The following is an 11,081-nucleotide window of genomic DNA, read 5'->3' as shown; positions in this document are numbered from 1 at the left end:
AAAGGTGACAAGGATGAGCAACCAGTGGTTCTTCAGCTCTATGTGGTTCACAGGCAGCTCAGGAAGGCTCCCAGCCTAGGGCTGTGTCTTCTGAGCCGCAATAAGGGTGTAGCGACACAGGCAGTATTGAGGAATATAGCCATCCCATGGAAGGAAAGTATACCTGAAGAGCTCTCCCTTCTCTAACACGTGAAACGCTCACAGAGCATTCCCTCCCACCCCTCAGCTTTCCAAAACAGACATCCTGCATCTTTCACCCATTTGAATCTAAAGGTAAGAAAATTTTGATATAAAACTTGTGCAGTCACGACATTTAGTCATCATTACTACAGACGATCATGTGTCACAGTTCTACCAGCAAACATTTTCTTTAATGCCACAGATCTACGCTCACCCTTACGGTTCTCAGGGTACTTGTATTATTAAGGTGTTTTTCCTGTCAGAAGATTAGGCAGGAAGAGGGTGCAAGGGTTCTGAAAGGCAAGATGGTCTGTTTGGCAATGAAGCCACTTCCCTAGTGCTCCATAGTCCTGCCTTGAAAGATAAAAGCATAGTGATAATTTGGTATCTTTGCTTTCCTCCCCTGAAACTTTGGCAAGATTTTCAAAAGCATCTCAGATCATAGAATCATAGAATCATAGAATCATTGAGGTTGGAAAAGACCTCTAAGATCATCGAGTCCAACCGTCGACCCAACACCACCACCCACTAAACCATGTCCCTAAGTGCCTCATCTACTTGTCTTTTAAATACGTCCGGGGATGGTGACTCAACCACTTCCCTGGGCAGCCTCTTCCAGTGCTTTGACAACCCTTTCGGTGAGGAAATGTTTCCTCATGTCCAATCTAAACCTCCCCTGGCGCAACTTGAGGCCATTTCCTCTCATCCTATCGCTTGTTACTTGGGAGAAGAGACCGACACCCACCTCGCTACAACCTCCTTTCAGGGAGTTGTAGAGCGCGATCTTGCAGCTTCCACAAAAGTCAGAGCTTGCAATGCTGAACGTCTCAGAAAAGCAAAGCATTACTATTGTTATTCAGATAGGATTCCAGACTTAGAGTAGCAGTTAATGAGACCATACAGATTTTATATGCGCTTGTTGGTTAAAACGCAAGTTTCTAATATGTGCAGTCCATCCTATGTACCATCACATTGCCTCTGCCTCCTCTTCCCTTAAATTTGGCTAATTTTACAGCAACAGAAATTGAGAGAAAAAAAGTCAAAATTAAAGGCAGACATTACTTATCATTAACCTAAAAGTATTTTTTTCTAGAACACTGCAGATCATAAAACAAAGCCAAAAAGATAAAGGAATTAAATATTAAAGTATACAAACAATCCAGAAAGTTGGAACCGCAGTTCCTAAGCCAGATAAAATATGGCTTACCACGTTGCTTTTTAATACTGGCATAAGAAAAAAAAAAAATCCAAAACCTTGGGCTGTTTTTATCCTCCAATAACAGATAGTATTACTAGTGTCAGAGGGGCGCTTTATAACCTCAAGTGATGCTTTTCCTTCCCCCTTCTCCCAGATCAGTAGCAACAAAACGCAATTTCTATTTAAGTCCATTCTTCAATTTGTAGGTATCTGTATAGATACGGGGCAACGCAAAACTCATTACAGGGTTTAGCAAGTTGCTTTCAGTTATGTGTAAAGTATATTTCAATCCACAAGTGATGAGAGTAGAGAAACTTACCGTTTGCATTAAAAAAATTAAAAAATTAAAAAACAAAACCAAAACCAAACCTCTTTTCTCTTTTCAGTGGTAACCACACTAAAAACCAAACCAAAACCCTCCCACGTTTATTAAGCACATCACCACTAGAGGGCTCTATAAGGCAGAACTGCCCTTTAATCTTATTTTCACAAACGAATGCAAATGGTTCAAACCCAATGGAAAACAAATTAATAAATTACGTTTTTTCCTCCCTCACAGAGACTTTCACTAGATTTATAAACTGTTGATTAGAAAAGTTTGACTCTAAACTAAAGAGATTTTCAGCTGACTGAAGAAAACACCATGAAAAATACGTGACTCCACAAAGCTTTTTACTTGCCACACTTTGTGCAGTAGCTATGCTTTTTTTTAAAGACGACACTGTTTCTTGCCAAGACAACGCTTTGCACAACTGCAAGTAACTGCACCAGTACGTATGTGACTATCCAGCATTGCTTCAGGCAAACATCCATAGCTTCATGTCAGTGCTAGAGAAAATTCTTTCTGTTCTACAACAGCCAGTGCTGCAGACATACATTAAAGTATCCCAATTATGTTCTGTACTTCATCGAATTTCTCTGTCAAAGTAACATAGCAAATCTATGAACTATACTGAACCATCCTATCCCAGCAACTACAGAAAACACAAGGAGAAAAAACATCCCCCCAAGCGGAATGCAGGGGCACTAAAGCCATTCGCAATGGGTAACAATTTAAGCTTTACAATACACCTCTGTGTATCACCCTCTGTTTAGCAAGGATTTAGATCCCACACAGAAAAAAAATAAAACCAGAATTTTAGTGTGGCAAGGACAAAAGGCTCAAGGTCTTCTAAATACCTTTAAGCAATCTGATCCTAGTGATTTACCAGCTGTCATTTTCAAAATCAGCTGAAAGTCAGACCCTATGTCTGGGTGAAATATTGTGCTGGCTAACACATTCACTTGCGACCACATTTTGAAAACGGGACTTGGTTGTTGAATGCTCTGCCTCTGCCAACAGTGAGCACCTGCAGACACTGACAAGTGGACAAGGAGACAGGTAGGTGACACCACTACCGCTGTGTCCTGGGTGGGAAGCCGAGCACTGTGAGGTGCACCGAAGCCTACCTTCTTCCTGAGCTTCGGAAGAATGCTGCAGGACAGCAACCCCCTTCGCGCCGCTGGAGCGGGTGGCAGGCGAGAAGTTCTTTAGGTGGCCCAGCCATTTGCCCCAAAGGCTGCCAGTGAGGGCAAATCCAGGGAACACCAAACTGCCATCGAGAGCCTACGCTGCCACTAACACCTTTCCCCCACCCCCCTCCCTTCAGACTGCACTGTGACATTTTTTCCCCAGACGCTACAGTGACTTGAAACCTCCCATTTCTGCCAACATACCCATTTCTGTCAGGGTGCTGGTGAGCCCACCTTTCCTATTCTCTGCAGAAAAAGCCTAGGATATCCGTAAGCCCATATATAAAACTCAAATGCTTCACTTACTAGGATCAGGAGCACAGTAACAGAATCACAGATAGGATCTGAATAAAAAGTTCAAGACAGAAAGGAAGGTGACATATAAAATTAGAGAACCTGTATTTTAGTCCATTGCAGCATTACACTGCAGACAAGACGTTGTCTTAATTTTTTTAAGACACTGAATTTTCATCTATTACAGTTAGCAACTACTTGCATTAGGAGGGCAGGGTCATGCCACGGCACAGAGAAGACAAGGCAGAACAGGGACTGGACAGGCCTTGCCACAAACAAACATGATCCCTCCCCAGAATGGGGAAGGGGGGGGGGGGGAAGGCACCACCACGTGGCAGACATGTCCAGACATTGCTTCCTCATATGGCAGCTCATTTCACACCCAATCACTACGGACGTTCTTCCATTAGCATCTGAACGTCCTACAACCTCCACAAAGATCTAAGATGATAAATTTTCTCTGGCTATTTGTGTTAATCCCATCCAACATTGTTTGCATACGTAGGGCATGCCATAATGCTCCTCATGCACTTATCAGCCGGGACTGCAATCCAGTTCCCTATAATCAAGAGGACCATCTTCCCTCTAGAGCTGCAATGGATATTGTTCTCTAACCCCTCTGCACACAGATGTAGAAGTCTTTGTTTTGGCCTTGCAACGGCTTCAGGCTGACTCACTGCTCCATCTGCTGTGAGAGTCAAAGCATACGCTTCTTGTCCTAGGCTGCAAGCCGGTACTTCATGCAATTGAAACATCAGCTGTCACATCACGCAGTTTCAAGGTGATGGCAGTACAGTCTTCCGATACCCTGGGAAAAAGTACGTCCCTGAAGCATGCAGTGAGAACAGCAAAGCAGAGCATGAATTTGGGTGTATGAGTGAGGACTGTGTTATGTTAAGTCTTCCAAAGGCAGAAGAATAAGGAAAGATCTGTCAGCTACCCACAACTAGCCACTGAAGCATCAGTGAAGAAATACAGCACAGCAGAGGATGCAATGACAAATATGACGAAAGTAATGACACTTCCAGCTTCACTGCAGGTTGGTATTGTTGAACTGCTATGTGGTATGCCAGAGATGCAACGACTTGCATAGGATTTTGTCTAGATAAAGGGTGATTCCACAATGCCTCAAGTCAGAGCCCCGAGTCGCTCAGGCCTAGCAATCCACAGCAACAGAAGTTGAAACATTTTCAGAGATCTGGATTTAACTGACCTGGTTAGTTAAGTCTGTAGCAGTACCAGGAAAATAATCGCTATCCCTCAGTTCCTGATTGTGCTGCAGTTGAACAGTAGACTCAGGTTCTTCTCACAAAAGCAGATCTAGCAGAAATTCCAATGTTTTGTGGTTTGTTTTTTTAAGCTGAAGAACATTTTTACCTATTAACCTATGCAGCATCTGTTCAGACTTAATTGAATTCTTGAACATTTGCTTTGCTACCTTGTTTCAAGTTTTGTTCCAGACATTATTCAAACTAACAATCACGTTTGTTAAAATCACCAGTAACTGTCCAGTCCTGGTGCCGACAAATTACCTGTTTCTTTTTGTTAAGCAAAAGGCTAATATAAGTCATTTGCCTGTTACTGCATTCATTAATTAAAAAGTGTAACAGTATGATCAATTCTGAACTGTACTTCTTTCCACATTGAACAAGATGTTGAAAATACTTTCATGTAGATTATTCTACCGATCCCTTTTCAAAAGTGCTTGGTACGAGAGTCTGTGAACGGACTCCCAGCTCTGGATGAAATCCAGGGAGGTTCTACTTTTCTATTCGTATTTTATTTCCAAAGTTAGAGAGGCACCCTGTTCTCCTCCATCCTTAAGAAGAGACAATTACTAGCTTTTCAACAATCCTCATAATGAATCCAACTGAAGAGACCAAGGACTCGTGCAGATTTGTTCACGCCTTTTTTAAGCAACACTTAACTGAAAGCACTGTGCGCAGAGTAGCCCTGTGATAGACTACCTAACCTTAGATAGCTCAGAGCACCACAGAGGTGCGGTGCCAGGACATCAAAACCTCAGGAGAAACAGGCTAAGGGGGGGGGGTGGGGGCAGTTAAAAACGTTTAGCAATTTTACTATCAGTGTAATTAGATACAATTAGGTGACTTAAGAACAGTATTAACCTTGTCTTATTCATTAGATAGCAGCTTCGAAGAAGAACATGTCTTAATGCCTTTGGCTTTCATTGAGATTTATGCAGAAAAATCCACAAATACCCTTTGCTATCTTCCTTTCCTTTTATACATTATTATGTATAAAAAAATTCTATCAACACAAAATTTTGAAGTTTAGTTTATAAAAAGTTTCACAAAGGTTGTTTAAACGGCATGTCCACTTTAGAGCAACCAGAAGATTCAATATAAAAAGAGGATGATAACTAAGGATCAGTCACACGTAGGTAACAGGTTGATACTGACGAATGTGCATGTAGTGAACCCGTAGGGTTTTTTGAAAAAACATTTCAAGTGATTGCTTACTCCAAACTCCAACATGAAGTCAAGCATTGACTACGCCACTTGTCAGAAACAAACAGTTTAAGAATAACATTGAATCCTGGCTTAGTTAAAAAAGTTCAAGTATAGTCTGAGCAGTCTTCAGTTCTTAGCCTGGGGCTATGCTCTCCTCGTATCGATCAACAGTCGTTAAGTGTAAAAATAATTGTCATTTTACAGCTTCAAGTTCTTTATAGAAAGAACTTTTTCAGGGTCCTTTACAAAAATTTCTCCTTGTTCTTCACTTCTGCAGGTGATACGGTAAGACATCGGGGAGATGGTTGTGGCTCCATTTTTAATATCCTCTTCCTATTTTAAGAGGGAAGAAAAATACACAGAACAATTCACATCTTAGATGCATTTAAAGCAAATAAATTATATACATATCACTAAATGAGTTGATAGAATAAAATAATTTATCATCACTACCTGTTCTCTCAGTCCTTTTCGAATGCAAAAAACTAGCATGGTCTTACACAAGCATCAAAAAATGCAGAATACTGTGCTTCGCTCTAAGCTAGCTACCATGATGCACAGAAACTTTTTGCATAAAACTATAAATGTCTGTAAGAGGTTAAAAAATACAACATTCTGTTTAATATTTAAAAGCTTTAGAAATCAGGAGCCATTCTTATTAGTGAAATGTAAAAACCACACACTCACCTCGAAAGCCTCCTCCACCCCCTCTTCCTCCTCTGAATCCTCCTCCTCCTCCACCTCTTCCTCCTCTGAATCCTCCTCCTCTTCCTCCGCCTCTTCCTCCTCCGAATCCTCCTAAACATAGGAAAGAAATTACACTTTGAGGAGCACATAAATTCTTTGTTATGCATAACAACTAATTTCACTGACAGCTTCTGCAAGGAAAAGAACAACAACAAAAATACAGAAACTGTCAATTGCTGGACAGTTACTAGGTCAATTACTAGTCTCTTCTAGGGACCATCTGCAGCATTTTAGGTATTGTTTATTATCTGATATACAATGTCCAAAATACTGAAGACACTAACAAAACTCCACGATAAACTTCTTTCACGAGAGCAAAAAATTCATTACAACTATTAATTAATAATTATTAATTAATTACAACTCAACAGAACATTTAAACAAACAAAACAAAAAACTTTGAAACATTTGTGCCTCGCTGCAAAGGGGCAGAGTAGGGAGAAGAGGCAAGAAACCGCGATGTAAGAAAAAATTAACTTTAGCTTTAATTGAGGAGTACATCGCAGATGATGTTCAAAAAGCAAAGGGTGAGATCTACCAGGTCATTCACCCCTCTCTCAAACACTGCATTTCAAGTATTTTGTCCAAACTAGATTTTTAGGACATACTAAAAATACAGCTTTCTCTGACAGTTTTGAGTGTGTATTATCTACAACCTTTTACCACAACTTTGCTCAGCAGTCACGCTTTCTGTCTTCGTTATAATCAGCACGCTCTCCTCCCTATGCTTTGGAGCTGTTATTTAGCTAGCTACAGAAGCCTACGTCTTGCCATTGGAAAGATATCACTGTCTCTTCCACTGAGTCATCAAGCAGAAATACGCATAACATTTTTCTTTGCAATACAACTGTTGATATTCAAGTACTCAACTGCAGCTTTACCAAAAAAAAAAAAAACCAACCCACAAAAAACCAAAAACCAAAAAAACCAAACAACCCACCCCACACCAAAAAAACCCAAACATTCTGCAGCTTCCATTCTTGGGATCTTACCTCTACCACCGCCTCTTCCTCCTCCACGTCCACCACCACGTCCTCCTCTACCACCTCCTCTGGGAGCACCTTTTTCTCCAGGTGGCCTTGGCAAAAATCTCTGAAGGGGTAGCAGCTTTGCTGGATCAATGTAAAACTGTAGGAAGAGAGTTCCATTAGGCTTTGAAAATACCAAGGCTAAAGAGCACATTAATATACCCCTTTACAAATACCCACAATTTGGTCTTAACCCTTTATGTCAAACTGTCCTCTGCAAACAGCCAAATAAAGCAAGCACACAAGAAATAAATCACAGTGTTATAAAGTTATTAAAAGATAGATGATATTTGCATGAGTTTCATTTGTTCCACCTTTTTTTGCGGGGCAGGGAGAAGGAAGAACATGGCAGATACAAAAGTGAAAAGGAAGAGGAAGTGAATGCTTATGTTTACAAAGGACAACTAGCTTTTAATAAAGCTTTTATTATCTGATGACAGAGTAGATTTGTCTAACTGATGACATACAGTGGAATTCTTTTATTGAGATTGGCTAACCTTTTGCATTTTTTTAAATGAAGAGGCTTTCATGTTCTCAGACAGTTTCACTGAAAAATACTGTTAATTTCTTTAAGGAACACAGCAAGAACAAAACATTAGAAATTGTGATTTTGATTATTATATGAAAGGCACATTCAGACATTTTCTAAAAATGAAGCTAAACATCATCACCGCAAATGAAAAATTACAACTAAAAGATGAGGAGAAACTATTTCCAATTTTTCTCAGGGTTTTTTCATAGTTTACAAATACGATATTTTGTGGTAAAATCACTTCTTCCTTCCATGTATCAAGGCATAAGGAAGAACATACCAGTGGAAAGAGTACATAAAAATGTAATTGTAAAGAAACAAATGTGTATAGCAAGTGATGACCCTTTTAGCCCCAGGGTGACCTCAAGGCTTATCTGGAACAATTTACATGCTGCAGGGGCTCTGCTAGTGCTGCTGCTGCTGGGTGGTACAACTGCCTGGCTGTGGAAAGATAAGAGCCAGCAGGGACTGCTGGACCAACCACATGCCCAGCCTCAACCTACAGTGAAGCGGCAGACACTCTTTGTAACCCCACATGCAGTCTTGTACGAATCCTTTGGCTCTCCAGTATGCAAGGACTTTGGTACGCGGTTCCCAAGATCAAAAAGAGCTGCTGGCCAACTCTGCTTAATTAAAACTCAAGATTAAATGGGGAAGCAAGGATCCGCAAAATCCAGTAACATATTTTCTTAATGGGTTATTGTAGGAAGAAAAAAAGTTTCTGAAATTCAAATAATTACGATACAAAAAGTAAACCTGCAAGTGAATACATTCAGAGTGTGAGAGTGATTTAAACCTGCACATTTTTCTTCACATTTAACGTGGGACAGGAAAATGCATGCAGGTAGTTACTGATGCTCAACCAACCAACACAGGCTAAGTCTTACTGCCATGTTACAGGGTTACTCCCCCAGTTGTCCCACTTTTGTCATGGATTCTGTCAATATGGCAGTGACAACAGAATGGACCCAGTGCCTCTGTCTCAACAAGCTTACTTTGCAAGAGGACGTCCTAGCACAAGCCCACTTTTATTGGCAGTTTAAGTAATAAGCTGGACAATGAGCAACAGGACATCCTGGCACAAACTCACCTTTATAATTAAGTAATAAGCTGGAGTATGAGCAAGGTCCCCTAATGCACCAAAAAAAAACCCCGCTCCCTTGATCCAACTCTGTTATAGGCGAGTAACCTATAGCAGAAAATTTGGTCAGGTAGCTAGAAAAAGTAAACATCTCGAAAAACCACGGATCCGAAAGACGTCTGCCAGTACTGGTACTGACTGAAAACCTCTGCCTGACATAAGGTACTCTGTCATATTGAAAAAGCTTTAAGACAGGCATTTAATGTGAATGAGGCACCTACTGACACCAACAGTTGCAGCTAGACTTGTGACTGTTCACATCTAACTGGTAGCCAAGCCTTGAACTATTTTAAAATCTTAAAGAAATTCCATTTAATAATCAATCAGCCTTTAAAAAAAAAAAAACAAATATTGTATGTCACACATTTTTTTGAAGGATACAAAATCTCTCAGCTGTCCGAAGATTTCATCCACTTTGCCAATCTGCTCCTTATTATCCAAGTACACTGGGGCGTTGAAATAAGGCACCTTGTTTTCTTCTGTTTTACATTTACAAACAATGTCATCTTCACACGGATGCATGAACTCTCCCAATACTGAAATAAAGAACAAACAAGCTAAAGATACGGAGCAGTCATTCTAAATTAAATAAATATAATCTCTCCATGTAACTTACAAACTACCCTTTCTGGAGGCCCCTGGTCATATCCGCCTCTGTTGAAGCCTCCTCGTCCACCTCCCCGTCCAAAGCCACCTCGTCCACCACGATTAAAGCCACCTCTGTCACCGCCACCTCCTCCACGATTGAAGCCACCTCCTCTTCCTCCGCCACCTCCTCTTCCACGAAAAGACATTCTCTGCTACCTCCTAAATTGCGGACAAAAATCAGTTGTTTAAGATGTAAAAGATATTTCACATTTGATTTGCTATACAAATTAAAAGTCTCCCGACAGCCTTGTTTGTTAATTTAATGGTTAGCCGTTTCAGTCCTCACTAAAAACATGCAGGCACGTGAAAAATCGAGTTTACACCCAAGATGTCACCCACTGCAACGCCTACCTGTAGAACGTGACTAGCAGTGACGGCATGTTTTCCACTCATATATATGAGGGCTGAACGTGACACCCTCCAGCCCCAGGAGAAGACTGTGACACCCTCCAGCCCCAGCCCCGCGAAGGAGCGGCACAAAGCGGGAACGTCCTCGGCGCACACCCACGGCGCCTTTCCCAGGCACCTCACAGGGCCACGGGGCACCGCCTGCAGCCCGGGTATGGGGATCCCATACCCCGCGCCCCCAGACCCCCACCCGCAGCCCGGCGCGGCCCTCCCTCAGGACTGCCGCCGGCCCTTAGGGCTGCGGGGCAGGAGGGGCGGCGGCGGCAGCCCCGCCCGCCGCCCGCGCCCGGGCGCTGAGGACTGGCCAACGGCCCAACGGCCGCTAACGGCTCTCTGCCCCCTCCCGCGTGCCCCCACACGCGTCTCGAGCCCGACCTCCTCGCACGTGGCGTATCTCCACGTGCGCGCCGTCCCCGTCGCCGCCGGCCGCTTGCGTCAGCAACGCGCACCGCCACCGGGAAACCGCCCACGCCGCCGGAAACGAGGCTGCCTGCCGTAAATGAAACGGCACCTCCGACCGGCACCGTCGCAAAAGAAGCAGGCCATCCTCCCGGGGCGCCGCGGCTCCTGGCGTCCCAAGCGAGCGGCGGCGGCGGCTGCCGCCGCCGGGGCAGACGGCCGGCTCGGAAGTACGGCTTCCCCGTGTAAAACAGAGGGCTGCCGGCGGGAGCCGCGGCGCTCAGAGCCGCCTCGCAGCGGGGCGGACTCCCCCGCCCCGGCACGGCGTGCGTCTGAGCCGGCGGCGCTCCCCGGTCCCGCCTCTGCGGCTGTCGCGTGTGGCCTGGCGGCCCGCGGGCCCTCGGGCACGGCCTCGGGCCCGCACCCCAGGGCGCGCGGCTTGCAGCAGCTGGCGGTGACGGCGTCGTTCGGCCTGGCGGCCGCCGCTTCGGCGGTTGGCGTCTCGCGCTCGGTCCCCGCC

At 43.7% G+C, this 11,081-nt stretch overlaps 1 protein-coding gene across 1 annotated transcript; it reads right to left on the bottom strand.

The window, feature by feature from the left end:
• Positions 1-5,232: 5,232 nt before the first annotated feature.
• Positions 5,233-10,656, bottom strand: GAR1 (GAR1 ribonucleoprotein). The gene is made up of 7 exons (XM_076336895.1): positions 10,538-10,656; positions 9,723-9,913; positions 9,488-9,642; positions 7,931-7,990; positions 7,398-7,533; positions 6,346-6,456; positions 5,233-5,991 (listed from the first exon to the last, which is right to left on the bottom strand). Exons 2-7 carry the CDS (start codon positions 9,898-9,900, stop codon positions 5,978-5,980), a joined length of 654 nt encoding a protein of 217 aa, XP_076193010.1. The 5' UTR covers positions 9,901-9,913; positions 10,538-10,656; the 3' UTR covers positions 5,233-5,977.
• Between the last annotated feature and the right edge of the window lie 425 nt (positions 10,657-11,081).

The sequence above is a fragment of the Aptenodytes patagonicus genome, chromosome 4 (assembly GCF_965638725.1).
Source record: "Aptenodytes patagonicus chromosome 4, bAptPat1.pri.cur, whole genome shotgun sequence".
NCBI classification, from domain to species: Eukaryota; Metazoa; Chordata; class Aves; order Sphenisciformes; family Spheniscidae; genus Aptenodytes; species Aptenodytes patagonicus.
The sequence above is the reverse complement of the archived record's forward strand: the minus strand, read 5'-3'. Positions and strand labels throughout refer to the sequence as shown.